Source organism: Protopterus annectens, chromosome 2.part1 (assembly GCF_019279795.1).
Source record: "Protopterus annectens isolate FY-2018-M chromosome 2.part1, PAN1.0, whole genome shotgun sequence".
Taxonomy (NCBI): Eukaryota; Metazoa; Chordata; order Ceratodontiformes; family Protopteridae; genus Protopterus; species Protopterus annectens.
The window spans coordinates 1,339,027,760-1,339,047,464 of record NC_056729.1 but is presented as its reverse complement, the minus strand read 5'-3'; the positions used below and the strand labels follow the sequence as shown (position 1 = coordinate 1,339,047,464).

The 19,705-nt window shown below is 40.6% G+C and overlaps 1 protein-coding gene across 1 annotated transcript in view; it reads right to left on the bottom strand.

Annotated features, from left to right (window-relative positions):
• Positions 1 to 202: 202 nt before the first annotated feature.
• The window catches only part of CRTC3 (CREB regulated transcription coactivator 3), a 1,604,530-nt gene continuing 1,585,027 nt past the window's right edge, over positions 203 to 19,705 (bottom strand). Inside the window, exon 16 of the mRNA XM_044063561.1 lies at positions 203 to 2,969. Coding sequence (XP_043919496.1) covers positions 2,761 to 2,969 — 209 coding nt within the window. The 3' untranslated portion in view covers positions 203 to 2,760. The remainder of the gene's footprint in view (positions 2,970 to 19,705) is intronic.

The following is a 19,705-nucleotide window of genomic DNA, read 5'->3' as shown; positions in this document are numbered from 1 at the left end:
TCCCAGATTGTTAACCTAGGATAACACATCAAGCATTTAGCTGTAACAAGCTTCAGTCTCAACATCACTGATCGGATATTGCTATACCTACTACTACTAAGTCAGAGTCATAGTTAAGTTCTGTTTCATTTAGTCTGGCAACTAAATACTTCCATTTGGACATAAAAGTCACACCGTAAAAGAAAGAAAAACAACTGGGATGTAAAGAGTCTTAGCATTTTAAATAGAGAGCTGTACATTTTAAACAAATCATCAAAAAGACACCAACAAAACAATATTTTCACAATAAAGAAAAATTAATAAAATTAGTAGTTACAGACTGATTATAAATCAGTGTATTACAGTTGGAGCATTGAGAATAAATTAGAAAAAGGAATTTTTGGTAAAAGTAGTTCAGTAAATGATGATATAAGGTCTAGTAAGGCAACTGTGGAATTAAAAGTTCTGACATACCTCACATGTATGTGTGCTATATGTACAACATATATATATAATAGGATGTGCAAGACAGTTTAACAATCTGTAAGAACATTTTTAAAACCCTACAAGCCCCCAACCATGCCATCTCTTGCACAAGTTCTTCAATCATGAAGATTTTGTGGTTAACTATGACAAACTTTAGTTATTTTAATGCTATCTGAATATTTAAAAATAAACTTTAGAAAGCAAAATCTATAATTCATATTTTATGGAGCTATATCACTGCTCACTATAAACATTTTGACCTTTTTAAAAATATAGCTAGAGTAAAACTACAAAAATAGTCCAACCCTCAAACTGTTGGTCCACACTGATAATAAAAAAGGCCTTCCCAGTTCCATCTAAACATATAAATAGACAATAATTTGGTGCAATGCTTCCTTATTGCTGTTTCATGGCAATCAATTCTTAAAATACACCATACTTGTTCAAAATGTACTTCGTTGCAAAAATGTATTATGTGATAACAGTTCCATTATGTTTACAAAGAAATGCTGCTATTTTATATGGGCTAACCACATTTACTAAAAAGAACACTGTAAAACAGTGCACCAACTAATGGCAGTGCTGGTGTAACATCAATTCAATAGCAAACTTGTCTGTCTCTAGACGCATTAGATGCTTGCCTTTAAAAGAGATTCAGTGTAAATGGGAAAATTAAAAAAAATGTCTGAATGCAATTTAGCTTGTTTACTGTTGGCCTTCCTTTTATACTTGAGCATTTTACAGAACTGTTAACGAATACAGGACTAAAATAAGTGGTGCTGTTTGCGCCTTCTCAATCTTTAGCAGTGACATAATTCTGTACTTGCTCACAACATTACTGAAGTAGAACATGATGTAGTCATCAAGTAACAGGAGCAAATGAAATGTTCCAGTTGTAATACAACTATTTCAGTAATCTGAAGAAAAGCAGATACTCAGATATGACATAAATACATACATTAATATGATTCAAAATGATGCAAGACACTTCTTACAACATGAGAAAAAGTGAACTTGCCACCAGTTTGGATCTTTACTTGCATGTTTAAATAGTTCACAGCTAATGACCTACAGATGTATACAGGCCAGATGAGTTATCAAGTGATGGGCTGGACAGACAACTTAATACAACCACCAGACTCTTCCTATGGTGATTACCCCAGTGATGAAATGACTATCTCCAGAAAAGTATACTGTAAAATACCTTCAGGCTACTGCTACCACCACTAGTGTAAAGGACGTTAAGAATCATGGTGGGAAATTCTAGGCTAAAGACAATGTAGTTTTAATAGACAGTCTGAACAGTATGTGGCATTTCCAGAGTTCTTACATGTGCAACCAGCTCTACTTTGATACCACGGACATTTAGGCAAATCCAGTTTGCCACCACTATAAACCATTTAAAATATTGCCAAGAAACCGGTACAAGGTAATTAAGCATACCATTTTTCTTACAGTTTGGCAAGACATTTCTAGGTGGAGATCTTGCTCACAAGTACTGTATGAAAATATCAAAACATTTCACTGAAGGCAACGATAAACACTTCTACATACAAATATGTAAAAACGTGGCCATCAAGAAGGGTGAAGAGAAAGGCAAGGAAATAATCCAATCTGTCCTGTGACTATTAACTACTCCGATCTTAGCAATGCCACAAAATTCTGTAACAACTGGCTAGTGCTTCAACTCATGTACACAAATATTTTGAAACAGTCATTTAACAGGATCTTCACAAGACAGTTCTAAATTATGTGTACCCAATGCCTTTCCTATCAGTGATTTTGATCTTGCTAATACTTTCTTCAGACACAGAACATTAATGTCATTTTCACAATACATTTTGACTTAGCACTCATCAAATGAAAGCTAGCAGCTGGTGGTACAAAATCTCAATAACAGCTTTCCAAATTCCTGCATCTCAGACATTACTTAAATCCATGTACGAAAGGATTAATTTGCCAGCTTTCCAAAGATAAGTGTCAATAAAAGGCATCCAATGTGCTGTCGGTCAGTTGTAGAACTTGACTTGAAGACTGCTATTCTGTAAACTGAAGTCTGACAGACGCAGCTGGCAGAAATGGCTACCATGAATGAGGCACAGGGTCTCCAAAATGGCCATCTTGTCTACATGTAACAATGAATCTTCTTCAATTCATCAGTCAGATAAGCTCTAATTTCTGCTTGTCTAATTTATGTCCTGTTTAAGGAGCACCTAATAAAAATGCATTGTAGACATATATACCAGTATATGAGGAATTTAACTCCAAACGTGGTATGCTTCTGTAAACTGAGAACTACAATCTATCTGATCGAAATGTGTCCTCCACTGAAGGGTCAGGCAAAACCATATCAGGGTCACTGAGCATGCTTAGTCCGTCCAAACTCAAAGGCTCAATTTTGAGATCATCATCCAACTGAAACTGTGCATCTGCATCAAATGTGACTTCCGGGACACCTGCAAGTAAACTGTTCATGTGTTTTGAAAGCACTGGAGATGAAGCATCTGAAAGTCAAGAATAAATTAACAAGTCAGCAATTTAATCCAATTAAATTAATATTACAACTTGACTAAAAGTAAACCAAAATACATACCAAATTCTGTGAATCAGGAAGAAGTATACATTTTAGAATAAATAAAATTCATACCAAATCCCATGAAACATAAAGATGTGATATATACAGGTGTATTTAAACAATAAGCTATGCAAAAGGCTGTGATAATGTTTTGGATAATCAACTCCTGGGTGTAGACTGTAGCATGAAGCATAGTGTCTGATCAACTTATCATCAGCAAAAAATTTTAGTCATATCTAACTGCAATTATTACAACTGGGTATGTTTCAGGTTGTTCTCATTTTAAGTTATGTCTCCCCATTAAACTGTCTAATTGCCCCTTCATTCTCTTTGACACCCAGAGTGATGCAACAAAAGATGATCGGAGGTTGTGTTATCATGAAGGCAGCTAATACAGGAGGACATGATTAGTACTCATGTATCTGTTACACCTTAGATAGGACCATCTATAGTAGGCTAAATCTCAAAATCTAAAGTGGCATGAAACTGGGAACAAGAAAGACTGAACCCTGAAGCACACAAATGACAAATTAAGCTCTATTTCTGGAGTGGACCTTTAAAATAAAGTCAAATATTAAACAACAGAAGAGGCTCACCACGACAGCTTAAAATTAACACTGTTTTATTCCACTGCAGTTAAAAAGTAAGCGCGTTCACATTGCCAGAACGCTTCTTCAGACTTCAATGACTGCTCTACAAGAACAAGATATTTATATACAGTCACAGGAACACACCTATCAATTAACCAATTATAAAGTTAAAAATATAAATTCACTTAAAATCAAGAACTTATATTTGCATGTATATATAAAAATTATACATAAATATATATATATATATATACATATGTGTGTGTGTGTGTATATATATATATATATATATATATATATATATATATATATATATATATATATATAAAAACACATATTTAAAAAAACACATTTAAAAAAATATATATACATCCATATATATACAAACAAAATACATATAAAAATGCATATAATAAATATCCCAAGAAATATATATGAACCAATAGCAACAACTACCTATGAAACGGTATAGAGAAATTCATTACCACTTAAAAATTGTTTACTAATTGCTTAATGTTTATAAGGGCGAGCAGCTAAAAATGGTTTTAGTGTAACTCTTTCATTCAATCCATGCCCTTTATAACTCTGCAGTCTTATTATCCATTTATTTTCTCTTTCCTCTGTGTAATTCTTAATATTCCCCAGTCTATTTGACTTCTTAATCAACTCAAGTGTAGTGAACCTAAATGTATGTGATGTACCTTTTTGCAATATATGATAAGCTAGAGCATTTGTCTCGTTTTCTCTATTGATGGCATAGACATGCTCCCTGACACGTTCCCTTAAACTTCTGTTGGTTTTGCCCACATAAAAACATGAGCATTTCTGACACAGGGCAACATAAATCACATCACGCGTCTTACAGTCAGCATAGAAGTTAAAGTGATGAACTTGATTGGTGTCAGGGTGTCTAACGTAGTTTTCACCAGACATATAAATACATTGATTGCAGTTTCTACATGGAAAAGTTCCATGCCTTACTGATGTAATCAATCCTTTGTTATTATTCTCATAACATAATATTCTTTTTAAAGACTTGATGTTTTTATATGAGAAACTAGGTTTATCACCCACTATCTGAGTTATTCTCTCATCAATTGTCAATATATTCCAATTTCTATAAATTATTTGCTTAACCCTTGAAATCTGATTTGAATGATGAATAGTAAGTCTCTTATATGTCTGCTCTCTCATAGTGTTTCTCTCTGTCTCAAAATCATTTCTAATATGTTTATAAAAATATGGTCTATTATATGGACATAACTCCTGAAGCAATCACTGTAAGTAGACATCCTCCAAGAACAACACTATTAGCTAATGATTATTTAGCTGACTGGTACAACTGCTTTGCCTTACTGATTTAATGAATTTTGTACAAGTACAACAGACAGTGACTAGCCAAAGTACACAAAATATGACCCCTGCCCCAATTCTGCCTCTCAGAAGAAGGAAAGAAGAAAATGGACTGACTGAGTGACAATTCAGACCCCATTACCCAATCAATAAGAAACATTAAATAAGGAGCTTCACAAATCAAAGCTTGAAGCTTAGAGATCCATATGACTGACTTAATGGCAACCAGGAACAGAGCCATTCAAGAGGTAAGACAGCCTGCCAGATTGAAAGGTGGGTGAGCAAGACATTCACAATATTCCAATCCCATTGAGGAAGGTTTTCCTTGTGGGACAGAAATGGAAGATCGGTTCCCGATAACTGTTGTTTAAGCTCTTTAAGCATGGCAAGCATCTTCTCTTCAAAAGGTTATTTACTTTTGTTGACTATGTTAGTCACACTAGGCATTGCCTATTTCAAAGGAAATCCACGGTGGCATTTCATACTGACTTGTCCAGGGCACGAGGAAACTAACTCACTGTACAACAATATGTCATTTTTCAAGATTATTGTAATATAGCATATTTGCAACAGTGGATTTACAATGTTGACTGAGATATTATTTCTGATGAAGTACAGTTGTGTAAGAACTGACCATAGAAATACATGTCCTACTGATCACTGTTGCAGTATTCCAGTATCGATGAGTCATCTTACCTGAGGTAACCTGACATTTGACCAGCGTACAAAAGCCAAAACCTTGCTGACATGCCATATGTTCGGTGTATGACCTCAGCCTGCAGACACAGATGTATATAAGCAGGTGGGTCCCCTTCAGATGGTCGAAGTTTCAAAATTTAGACTTTCATGTGGCCGAAACCATATGACCGAAGTCTTAAATCTCGACCATACTGAACGGAGATCTCCGTATAGCACGGAATGGGAAAATTTCCCTTTCCACGCTGTAGTGTGATCTCGGAGTTGGTATATTAAAGTAGCAGGGGTGTGGGGGGCCCAGCCCCCTGCAAAAACATTACAGGATGTCTCTTTGTGTTTTGTGGGTTTTGTTACAGATGATCGATGTTTTAAAACGTCGGTTATATGGTCTCGGCTATATGAAAGTCGATATTTTAAGATGTTGATCATCTGTAGTAGACCCAAGCAGGCATATGAGCATAAGATCTTTAGATGATCTACAAATCAGTATATTCTACAGAAGCCAGAGTACAAGAAATAAAGAATTAGCCCAGTAAGGAAAGGGGAAGGAACTGCTCCCCCCTCAGTCCACGAGGTACACAGAGGCTACAAAAAACAAAAATGGGGATGGAGGGATGTTCTACTGCAACAGTGATCAGCAATACATCTACTGTTATGGTATGTTCTTACACAACTGTACTATGTTCTTCCTTCATAGGCAAGTACTAGGCTAGCTGCCCTTGTGGGCCATTTTCTCTTTTTGTGTACAAATTAACCTATTCTATTTGGTTAGACTGGCCTTACTCAGTCAATGGCTGATAATTATATATTTCCCTTAATGAGAATAACTGGAATCTTACCATAGACAATTTGAAGGGACCCATGCAAGGGATAAAGCATTTAGGAGCTGTCTCTATCCATTTATTTATTTATTTATTTTATATTTGTTAACCGGGCTAGTCTAGCTGGATACATATCCTTTTTCAGTAGAGGCCCGAGGAGAAAAGCTCCAACATAATGGTAAAGCACAAGTTGAAAAAAAAACAAGTTATAAACAATACAGGTTATAAAAAATACAAGTTATAAAAAGTATAAAAAAAGTAGACGTGTTACATTTACAAGATTAGTAAAAAAGTACATTTTACATAGAAGTACTATGAGATAAAGATCGATCGGCTGGTAATACATAGCAGAGATATGTTATATACTAATAGTATATATACGAGTTCAAGAGTCACCCGCTTATATTTGGGGTAAAGAGGATTTTCAAGATGAGTAAATGGGAACAAGAATTAAGGAGATAGGGGACTGGATGGATTTGGTATGAAAGTTTGATATGTTAGGTTAGTCAGGTTCAGGACATGGGCATAGCCATTGTGTCTTGAGATATTCTTTCAGGTTGCTTTTGAACTGGTTGTGAGAGGTTGTATTTCTAAGGTAGTTTGGGAGGGAGTTCCATGGCTTGCCAATGGAGTTGGCAAAGAGGGCATCGCCAGAATTGTTAGCTTTAATGGTTAGGATCTGGGTGCTGTTGGATGATCGGAGACTATTTAGGTTAGTGTATGGGATCAGTATGCTACACAGAGAGGGGGTTCTATCTGGTTGATTAATTATTTTACATGCTTCAGTGAGTTGGTTGAGTTTGAGAAGGTTGGGCAGTTCCAACCAGCCAAGTTGCCTCAGGTTATGACAATGGTGGGTGCGATATGGAGAACCTGTTATAAATCTAGCAATGTGGTTATAGGCCAGAGAGAGCATGTTTAGTTCACATTTATTGAGGAAAGAAAGGACTGGGGATGCATAGAGGAGGGTAGAGAGGATATGTGTGCGGGCAATGGTTAGTTTGGCAGTAGGAGTTAAAAAGTTTTTTATTCTGTACATGGATCCAAGTTTTTTGTTAACAGATTTTACGGTTTGGGTAATGTGTATGTCAAATTTGAGCTTATGATCAATAGTTACTCCTAGTAATTTGGTACTGGTGACAGGGGTTATGATAGTCCCATTATTGGATTTAACATGGAAGGTAGTATTATCAGTATTTGGGAGTTCTTTTCCTAGGGTAGAGAAGACGTTGGGGAAAAATAGTAGTAATTTGGTTTTGGTTGGGTTGAGTAGGAGTTTGAGGTCGGTGAACCATTTTTCTACTAGAGAAAAACAGAGTTGAGTGGTGGTTTGGAAGTTGAGGAGGGAGACATCTGAGCAGATTAAGGTGGAGTCATCAGCGTATTGGATGCAGGTGGATTGAGGGATAACTGAGTGAAGGTCATTAATGAAGATGGAAAACAGAAGTGGACCCAATATTGAGCCCTGAGGGACACCTATGGTATTGGGAAGCAGGCCTGATAGTCTATTTTGCCACAGGACAGCCTGTTGCCTACCAGTTAGGTAAGCTTTGAACCAGGTTAGTGCTGGGGTGTCCAGATGTAGGGTTTCAAGGGTGGACAGTAGGAGCTGGTGATTGACCATATCGAAAGCTTTTGACAGGTCAAGAAAGAGGGCAGAGGATATAAGTTTGCTATTGCGATTGTTATTAATGGAGTCGACAAAGGAAAGGAGGGCAGTGGTTGTACTGTGGTGGGGGCGAAAGCCGTGCTGGGTGTTGGATAGGAGATGATTGCAAGTTAGGTAGTGAAGAAGTTGTTTGTGGATACATCTTTCCATAATTTTCGCTATTGGGGACAGTATAGCTATTGGTCTATAGTTTGATATTTCCGTGGAGGTACCTCCTTTGTGAAGCGGGATGATGTAGGAAATCTTCCAAATAGTGGGGATACTAGCTTCAGTAATGGTTCTATTGATAAGGATGGATATAGGGTATGCAATAACATCAGACGCAATTTGTAAGAATTCTGCTGGGAGGTGATCAGCTGCTAGAGTGGTTGGTTTTAGCTTTTTAAAGAGAGCACATATGCATGATGTGGAGACTGGCTTAAAAGTGAATGGGGTAGGGGCCTCAACATGGGGTTGTGTGGCAGATGGGGGAGAGGAGGTTAGTTGACTGGCAAGGGTTTGGATTGTCTCGGTGAAGAAAGAGTTAAAGGAATTGGCTATTTCTTCCTGCCCTTTCTCAATGAGTTTCTCGGGGGTTGGGGTAGTAGTTTTACCTGGGTGCAGGAGGTTGTTAAAACATGCCCAGAATTTCTTTGGGTTGTTCTGGTGTTTCTGCTGGAGGTGGCAGAAGTATTGTTTTTTGTCTAGGGTAATGGCTGTTTTAGTAGTATTTCTTAGATGTTGAAACTTAGTTCGATCTTGGGGGTTTTTGTTGCTCTCCATTTGTCCCAGGCTTGGTCACGGAGTTTAATTTTAGTTTTTGTTTCTCTAGTAAGCCAAGGAGCTATACGTATTTTGGATCTGATTTGTCTATGTGGGGCATGTGAGTCAAGTATCTTAAGGAATGTGTTGTTAAAGTAGGTCACACTCTCCTGGAGGGGTAGTGTTCTTAATATGGTCCAGTTACAGCATTTTAGTTCAGCAAGAAATTGTTGTGGGATAAATTTCTTTTTGTTTCTAATTAGTCTATATAGAGGAGGGTTGGAAGTAGGGCATTTGTGTTTAATAATATAAGTTATAAGGTGGTCACTGAGGTCATTGGGAAGGGTGCCTGTAGTATAGCTGCTTGAGTCTCTATTGGTAAGGATCCAGTCAATGGTACTTTCTTTTTGGAGAGAATTGCCTATTCTGGTAGGGGATAGGATATGTTGGGAGAAACCATATAAGTTAATGGGTTGTGGGGTTGTATGGGTGGAGCAGAGAGACCAGTCAATATTAACGTCCCCAAGTACTATGGTTTCTTGTGGGTAGTTGGTGGCTAACCAGCACAAGGTTTGCTCTAAGTTTTCTGTATTCTTCCCCGGTGGGATATAGGTAACTATGAGGTTGAGGCATTTTTGAGTGTTAAGGCAAATTTTTAGGGCAATTAGTTCTAAGTTAGAGATTATAGGAGGTTGTACTGGATTCCTATGGATATTTAGGGTATTTTTAAACATAACAGCTATTCCTCCACCTTTTTTCTTTACACGATCAGCCCTGAAGATATTATATCTGGGTGGAAGGATCTCTTGATCCTTAGTGGTGGGTTTTAGCCAGGTTTCAGTTAGACACATAATGTCAGGAGAGTGAGTAGCAATCATTGAATGTAGGGTGTGAATTTTATTGTTAATGCTTCTAAGGTTAAGATGTAGTATTAGAAGGGAGTCAGTAGATTTTCGGGTTAAGTTAGAGGGGTTAGAGTTTGGCACTGTAGGGGGGCCTGGGTTAGGATGGATGTCACCATCAATGATTATTCTAGTTTTCAGGTAAACTAAAAATCTTTGTAGTTTAAATAGTAATTTGAGGTTGGTTTTGTTAGTTGGAGTTTTGGGGTGGTGAAGTGTGAGATGGACTACTTTGGCGGGATATTGTTTTGTCTTGGTAGAGTGGTGGTGCTATAGGAACGACATAGAGTTAGGATTGGGTGTTAGTGTGGCCCTTATGGAAGGGATTCCTACCGAAGATTGATTTTCATACTTAGTTAAGAAATAGATGGTGATAAGTAGTATTGTTGTGAGAGGGGCGATGAAATAGATGAATTTGGCCATGATGGGGATAGGGAGAGGATATGGGGAGGGGGAGGAGGTTTGGTGTTAGATTTGGTAAGGTGGGTGGGCCTTGAGGTGGGAGGAGTAGTAGGGTGAGTCACGGGAGGTTTGGATTTGCAAGGGGGGAAAGTGGGAGGGTCTGGCTATACCTATAAATGTAGGGGTAGTGGGGGCGGGTGGGATATGGGGGCAGGGAGGGGAGCGGAGTGGAGCCCGAGCGAAGCGGAGCGGGGCATCCACCGCCAGGAGTAATTTCAACAGCAATTTGTGGCTATACAGTAAAGAAGCAGACCTCAGGTAATTATAGCTAGGGCTATAATTATTTTAGCGGCACTGCCAGGTTCCAGAGACTAGTACATTACTGTTTACTGTTTAGCAGAGAAGAATGCTCTAATTTTACCCTGTATTAAAGTAGTGGTTGGGCTGACTTTCTATTTTTTTCCTTATTCTGGTCCGAGCATTCGCTGAGGTGAGAGTTTTGGGTCTTGGGAACCCGCGAATAGTTTGGGCGAGGGACTACCTGTGAATATAATGGAAGGAGAGAGGGAAGTTAGAATATCTAGGCTAGTTAGGAAACACAGATTAATACAATGAAGTGGTGAGATTAAGATGCAGTCAAGACAAAAGTAAATCAAAACAGTTTAAAATACATTGTGTGTCTTGGACAGTATCACATAAGTTAACTTTGTGACAAACAGACTCGTGCAGACATTCAGATTGTTACTTCAACACTATCATCCAAGTCGCTAATGCAATATAAGCAGGATGCCTCAAATTATGTGCCAGATACTTGTTCCAAAACAATATAGTATGAGAAAATAGCGTCAGACCTAGTCGCTATACAGTTTAGTAAAAAGACGCTAGAAGTGCGTCAGCAACACGTGCGGTCCTTTACAGCTAATCCATTACTAGTGCAGGGACAGTCCTTGGGTAAAGTTTCTGTTTCCCATCCATACAGCTAACTTATGCCTGAATACATACAGTGATGAACTTTGTTTAATGTAGATGGGGTGTCTGTTCCAGTGCAGTAGTACCTCTGCGAGATATACCTGTCCCACCAAACCATTCTGTTGATGTTGCAGAAGAGGTTTAGATCCCTAGATCACATATTTCTGATATGAATGGACTTGCTGATGTGCAGTAAATCCATCAGTAATGGTTTGGATGGATACCTTGCATACCAGACAAAGGTCAACTCTTTGTAGTCTGTAGGATACAGAGTACAGTGACAGGACTTTGAGTCAGTTCACGTAGGACACATTATTTAGGCCTTGTATCATTTTACTATGGTATCTCTGTGAGCGTTCCAGTTGTTACATGTTTCTGGACAGATACATGCTAAAGGGGACATTATGTTCAATGAGTGGCCTAGTGAGGACTGAGTAAAGGGAGGACAATGACATCCCTAGCTCTAGACACAATCGCTATATTTATAAGTTGTGCAACACAGAATGACTTTCTAACAATGGACACATGTTGGTCAAAAGTTAAATCACTGTTCATATAAGTTTTCAAATCCTGAACAACTAGGTCAACACTTAGGTACTGTCAATGTGGCAGTTCCCTGGGGAAGATGACTTCCCAAAGGATACAATAATGCATTTTTGGCATTTAGCTTCAGTTCATGATTTTGGCACCAGTTATTTATTTGGGACAAACCTTCCTGCAGGATGGCCAAGCCATTTTAGGATTCAATGACTGCTCCTAGCTTGCAGTCATCTGCAAGTGTAGTCAGACAGAGACCCTTGGTGCTGGCATTTACTTCAGAAAAATAGATGGCCAAACAAAAGAGGTTGCAGCATAGAACCCTGGGGGACTCCACTGGTGACTGGTCTCTTTGTGGTTACTAATTTCCCCAGTTTTGATTTCCTGCATCCTATCTGTAAGCCAGTTGAAAATCCAGCAGGTGACATAGGAATATATTCCCAGTGTATTTAGCTTTTCTACTATGCCTGAGTTGAGAACTGTGTCAAAAGCTTTGGCTAGGTCAAGGTGTGTACTGTTTTGCCTTCTTCCACTGCTTTGGAAACATTTTCAAAAAAAAAAAAAATCCACCAGATTAAGCAAGCATGACCTGCCCTTGATAAATTCAAACTGAGACAGGTCCAGTGTCTGGAGGTTCCATATGTTCTGATTGATTAGTTCCATGATAAGTCTTTCTATGGCTTTGCATATGAGGTTGATCAGATTTAAAAGTCTGTAATTGCCTGAGTCTGTAGAAGGTCCTCCTTGAGCAAAAGAATGATTGTTGCTTTTCTGCATTTGCTTTCTACAAAACCTGTATGGAAGCTGCGATTAAACAGTATTGTTAGCAGTCTGGCTAAGATGTGCCTGAAGCTGTTTAAGATACATCCTGGGATATTGTCAGGACCCATCAATGCAGCATTTTTAGATTTTGATACGAATTCTAGCACTTAGTATTATGTGATAGCTGGATGTTAGCCAGTTTCAAGTGCATCTTGAGGGAGAGACTGAGAGGAGAGAGGGGTAGGAGGGGAAGAAAGTACAGTTTTGTACCTACCATAAATGTAAATGTTTAAGTGCTCATACAGCTGCAGTCATCACACTTGGGTTATCCTGCCGTCAGGCGGGTCCTCGGTCGGCCGAATTCCAAAGTCTTGGTCCGGCGTCGGTTGTCGTCGCTTCCTCCCTGACGTCAGTGCGGCAGGGGTATAAAAGAGGCAGCCAACGCCATTTTCTTCAGTTTTTCTTGCCCCAGATGTCAGGTGCCCCCAGAAAGGAAGGCAATACATGATGTTATGCAAACATATATAAGTAAATAAATCAAAACAGTAGTTGCAAGCAAATACACCATGAAGGAATACCCCAAATAGGTTGTATGTTAAAGGTGTTTGTCATAAGCCCTGTCCTAAGAGGGGATGGAGGGAGGGTAACCTGGACTGCAGCTGTATGAGCACTCGAACATCTACATTTATGGTAGGTACAAAACTGTACTAAGTTCATCGTGCATACAGCTGCAGTCATCACACTTGGGTAGAATCCCAAAGCTAAATAAGGGTGGCTGGTACTAAGCGGAATTAGGAGGGGCTAGAATGCCCTGCAGGACTGCTGTAGCAAAGCCCGCTCTAGATTTTGAGTATAGCGGAAGGTGGTAGTGCTTGGTGAAAGTGTGCAATGAACTCCAAGTAGCTGCTTCCAAAATGTCCTTGGTAGGGACCCACCTGAGGAAAGCTGCTGAGGTAGCTGCAGCCCTGGTGGAGTGGGATCTGATGTATGCATGAATAACAAAAGCGTATGCAGTGGGCTATCCATTTTGAAATAGTCTGTTTGGAAATAGCCTTTCCTTGAGCACCTGTAGCATAGGACACAAAGAGCTGCTCAGATTTCCTGAATGACTTTGTTCTGTCCAAGTAATAGCGAAGTTGCCTGTGAATGTCCAAGGAGTGTTGTAGCCTCTCCCCTTTGTTCTGTGGATTTGGATAAAAGGTAGGTAAATGAATAGTCTGATTCAAAGCCACACTGGATACTACCTTTGGCATGTAGGTAGGGTTGGTTTGTAAGGAAACCCTGTCCTGATGGAAAATAATGAATGGTTGCACAGCCATGAGGGCCTGTAGCTCCGAAACCCTGCATGCTGAGGTAATAGCCAGAAGCAAGGCTGTTTTCCACGACAAGTATTGTAGCTCTGCTGAAGAAGCCGGCTCAAAAGGAGGCAGTGTCAGCTTCTCCAATATGAAGTGGAGGTCCCAAGCTGGAGCTGGTGGTTTCCTTGGGGGTTTTATATTTTTTGCCCCTCTGAGGAACTGCCTTAATAGAGAATGTGAGAATAAAGGAGGATCCGTATTGTATTGAGCTGAAATGGCTGAAGCGTGGATCTTGATGGAAGAGAAGGAAAGGCCACTGTTTAACATCTCAGCTAGGTACTGTAAAATCTGAGGTATATTTATTACCCAAGGATTCTGGCCCTTTGCTTGATTCCAGGAACAAAATCGTTACCATTTGGCGGAGTAGGTTTTTCTAGTAGAGGGTCTCCTGGCCTCCAAGATGACATCCTGTACCTCTTTGGAGAGGGGAGTCTGTTGGCAAATTAAGGTATTTTCCATGCAGCTAGATTTAGAGTTCTGAGCTGGCTGTGAACGGTCTTGTAGTTGTGCTGGGACAACAGAAGAGGAACTTGAGGTAGGACCCATGGTGGTGAGTGTGACAGGCTCTTTAGGAGAGGATACCATTGCTGTCGTGGCCAGTCTGGAGCAATGAGAATCATTTGTGGCCTCTCTGCTCTGGTTTTTAATAGGACTTTGGTCAGTAGAGGTAGTGGAGGGAAGGCATAGACTGTCAATGCTGTCCAATTGAAAGAGAGTGCGTCCACTTTCCATGCCTGCGGATAATAGGTTCTTGAGCAGAATTTTTCCAACTGGTAATTTCTGTGGGTAGCAAATAGATCTATGTCTGGCTGTCCCCATACTTGAGTTATCTTTGAGAAGACTTGAGGATGCAACTTCCATTCATGTGGGTCTGTCATAATTCTGCTCAAGTTGTCTGCTAGTGTGTTTTCTTTCCCTGGCAGGAATTGTGCCTGCAGTTGAACTTGTAATTCCAATGCTGTGTTCCACAGGGTCATAGCTTGTCTGCACAGGGGGTATGAATGTGTCCCTCTGTGTTTGTTTATGTACCACATGACTGTGGTGTTGTCTGTCCTTATTAATAGCTGGTCCGGATGCAGTAGGTCCTTGAAGGTCATAAGAGCATTTTGCACAGCTAGCATCTCCTTTTGGTTGATGTGTAGGTGCATCTGTTTTTGGGACCATTTTCCCTGGATGCACTGATCTGACATGTGTGCTCCCCAGGCGTAGTCTGAGGCGTCTGTTTTGATGATTTGACTTGTTTGTGGTATACAGAAAGGGAGACCCATGTTTCTTTGGCATGCTTGAGCCCACCACAAAAATTCCTTTTGAAGGCATGGAATGAGTGGTAAAATTGTTTCCAAGCTGTGGCTTTGTTGAGACCATAAGTTTTTTAGGTACCATTGTAGTTTCCTCATATGCAGCTTTGCAAATGGTATTAGTAGGATGCAAGATGCCATGAACCCGAGAGCCTGCAGGATTTTCCTTGCAGTTAGCCTGGTTAAAGTTGCCATTTTGTTGAAGTATTGAGACAGTTGCCCTTGTTTGTCTGGTGTGAGGTAAGCCATCTGGGCCGTTGTATTTAGCTGGTACCCAGGAAAATTATCTGTTGAGAGGGTATTAGTTTTGATTTCTTTTTGTTCACTGTGTACCCCAGGCAGTTTAACAGTTGTATTACAAACGCCAGATGCTGTAATAGAATGTCCTTGCTGTCCTCTTGGATCAGGCAGTCGTCCAGATATGGGTAGATTTGTATTCCTCATTGTCTGCAGAAAGCAATTACTGATGCCAGGCATTTCGTAAACACTCTGGGCGCAGTAGGTAAGCCAAAGGGCAATGCAGAGAATTGATAATGGGTTGAACCTGCAAGAAATCTGAGGTATCTTCTGCAATCTTGTCTGATAGGGACATGCAGGTATGCCTCCTTGAGGTCCAACGTTACCAGCCAAGACTCCTTGCCCAGCATGGGAAGAAGCTGCTGTAATGTGAGCATCTTGAATTTTGGTACCTCTAGATATGTGTTTAGAATAGATAGGTCTAAGATGGGTCTCCAATCTTTGTCCTTCATTGGTACCAGAAATAGTCTTGAATAAAAACCTTGACCTTGTTCTTTTGCAGGTACCTCTTGAATTGCTTTCATATCCATGAGAGCGGAAATTTGTTTTTGTGCCTCTGCCCATTGATTTTGTGGCAGGTTTGGCATGCATCTCATTTTTGGAAGGGTGTGAAAGTGGAACCTGTAGCCTCTGTCTATAATATCCAGAATCCATTTGTCCTTTGTAACAATGTGCCAGTTTTTTGAAAATAAGGCCAGTTTTCCGCCTAAAGGTGCTGCCATTATTGCTTTGTTTGGCAGGCATAGGGGAAAGTCATTGTGTCTGTTTTCTAAATGACTGTGGTCTATCTTCTCCACCTCTTGGGGCTGGTGCTTGCCACTGCCTAGCTCTGTAAGATCCTTGAGGTTGTCCTCTACCCCTTGGGCGTCTGTATCTACCCCTTTGGGGTCTGTCCGTGGCTGGAAAGGACCAATTTTCTGAAAGCCAGTTTCTGCTGAAGCGTGGAGGCTGCACTTGCAAGAAATCTTTAACTGTTTGCATAGATTTCACTTTTTCCTCCATTTTCTTTAGTACCTCCTCCGCTTTAACACCAAACAATACATCTTTTTGTAGTGGTGCATCTAATAACTTTGCTTTGACATGATCTGGTAAGGTTTGCTCTTTCAGCCAAGCGTGTCTACGTATGACAGACCCAGTGACAGCAGCTCTACATGAGGCCTCTAAAGCATCAAAACCACACTGTAAGGTATGTTTCCCAACTTGTTCTGCTCCATGCAACAAATCCTGCAACTCTTTCAAATATGGTTGTTCTCTTGGTGTCATTTTGCTTTTCAGCTGAGATAGCAAGAACTGCTGGTACTTTAACATATGAAATTGACAGTTTAATGCCCTCATGGTTAAAGTGGCTGATGTGTACACCTTTTCCCCCCACCTTTCTAATGCTCTGGAATCTCTCTCTGATGGTAAAGTGTTTTTAGCAGTAGAGGCCTTAACCCCCTTGGGACCCTGAGAAATAGTTTCTGGGTCAGCAGATGGGCTTTTATAAATGAACTGGTGAGAATCAGGAACCCAGTAATATCTGTCTAGTTTAACAGGGGCAGGAGGTAAAGAATCTGGATTAAGACTGGCTTCTGCGTACACATCATCCAAAATATCTAAGACAGGAGGAATAGCCAGGGGCCTATGCTGGGGAAATAGCAGAAATTCCCTGAGCCTTTTCTTGGAATCTGAGTAATCTTGGCCTTCCCAGTGGAAGTGCTCTCTCAATGTATGAAGGGTTTCCCCAAAAGAGTAGTCCTCAGGGGGGGAGACCGAGGGAATAGACTCCTCAGCATCAGAGTCTTCAAATGGGGAATAGGCATAATCCTGGTCCTCAGAAAGGTCTGAGGTAATAGAAGCCTGGTCTGAGGAAGGGATGTCTTCCTCCAACCTGGGTCTTTTGTCTGAGGGGGGTTGAGAACCCCTGATGAGTGTAATCAAATCCTCAGCCATTTTAAGCATCTGTTTTTTAGGCATGGAGCCTTGAGAGGGGGTCTGAGGACCCTGTTTTTTAATTTTCATTGGAGCTTTAGATTTAGAGAACGATTTAATAGAGAAGGTGATAGGCCTGAAAACGCCTTCAGAACTGGCAGGCCTCGCTAAATTTTCCTTTTCTCCGCCAAGAGGGGCGTCGGTATCTGCAGTGGGAATGGAGACCGAGGAAGCTGTGACCTCGGGTACTGAAGTCGCCGGTAAAATAGTTTCATCGGTAGTCAGGGGCTGCGTAGGCGCCTCGCTGAGAACCGGAGAATCAGTAGTCGGCCTTAGCATGATCTCAGTACTTGGTGCAGGCCTCGGGTGTCTGTCCTTATCCTTGCGTTTTTTGCCTGTAACTGGCGTCGGAAAATCCGATGACATAATATAATTAAATTTTTTGCCAAAATAATGAAGGGCGAACTCCGCCCGGCGCATAATAGTGTGCTTGTTAAATCTAGCACAAAAACGGCAGGCCGAGACGTTGTGGTCTGGCCCTAAGCAAGGTATACAGTAAGAGTGAAAATCCTTATGCGGTATTTGCTTCCCACAAGAAATGCAATTATTAACTTTGTCTGACATCGGTCTGAGGCAAGAAAAGTTTCCCCAACGGGGTACTTAGCTTTAAAGAAGACTTCGGCTGAAATACTTTTTGTAAATCTCAGGAGCTGGCCGACCGGCACTTTCAAACTGCTTCTGCTTCGGGCACCGCGCGGCAAGAAAGACTGAAGAAAATGGCGTCGGCTGCCTCTTTTATACCCCTGCCGCACTGACGTCAGGGAGGAAGCGACGACAACCGACGCCGGACCAAGACTTTGGAATTCGCCCGACCGAGGACCCGCCTGATGGCAGGATAACCCAAGTGTGATGACTGCAGCTGTATGCACGATGAACATTTACAACTTAGCCACCAGTAGGTTTGCTATATCTTCAACCTCAGTGCAGGTAACATCATTCACAATCAGCTCAGCACACTATTGCATTGAGCTTTTGAAATTATGAACTTAACTAATGTATGCCTTGTGATTGTCTTTGGCTTGGTTAAAACTATTTTAGCCTCACACTTAGCTTCGGTGGATTTGATTAAGTTCCTGAGTTGTTTATTTCAGTGACAAGGCATCACTGTTGCAGTATTCCAATACTGATGGGTGATTCCCAAAGGTAGAGATAATTAAGGGTGGATAAGTTGGAGAAAGAGGAGCTGCCTACCAGTCCCAAAAGGACATACCTGGCAAAGGAAGTTCTAGTTCTGAAAAAAGCATCTGCTCAATAGTGTCTCATAAAGGTGTGAGCTGATGACCTATTAGTGCCTCCAGAATAGATCTGGAGCCAATAAGGAGATATTACTCTTGTGGAGTGAGCTTTCACCACTGAGGACAGGGAGTGGCCAAGGAAAGACTAACGAAAGGCGACTGCCTTGGAAATCTAGTTTGTTTGGAGATAGTATTGCCCAACATACCCTCTTGGAAGCAAAACGCTTGTCTATTTTTCTGAAAGTTTTTGTCCTGTCCAAGTAGAATCTTAACTGTGCACATCTAGTAAAGGAAGAAGTATTTCTTCCTTACTTTTAGGTTTAGAGAAGAAGCTAGACAAGTGAATGGCTTGATTGAGGCACAGTTCATTTACTACCTTTTGCATAAAAGAGCGGTTGGGTTAGCCCTTAAGGAGGGTGGAATGGTCAAAAGGACATGAAGTTTTGCAACTCTTCTGGCAGAAGAAGTGAGTGCAACCAGCAGAACTGTTTTCCAGGTACATAATTTCAAGAAGCAGTGGCTGCTTGTTCAAAAGGTGGCAGAGCAAGATTTTCTAAAACAAAGTTCAGATTCTGGGGGGATGGCAAATCCCCTAAGTATGTTCAGGTGAAGGACAACTTTAAAAAAAAAAAAAAAAACTGTTTATCTTCAATTCTGGAAAGTAATGGATTGTTTAGAGGCATGCAAGCAGAGAAAGCAGACAGGTGTGCCTTAATGAAGGAACAGGCTACTCCAGCTTTTAGCAGTTCCCACAAGAAAGACAGAATAAGCAGAGTTTCCACCTGAAAGGGATCCTTGTTCTTTGTGAGCTATCAGATAGAAAATCTTTTCTACTTGGTGAAGTAAGATTTTCAAGTTGCAGGTTTTCTCACCTCCAGGAGCATCTGGAGCATGTCCACTGAAAAGTGGTGACAGGGATCAGACTTCTATCACTCAGAGTGTCAAATTGACAGCGTGCAGTTTGGGATGTATAACAGAACTGCTTTCTGTGTAAGCAAGTCCACTTTGTGGGTAACCGGCAGTACCGGGCCCTGACGAGATGGAGTGGAATATTGGGCTTTGCT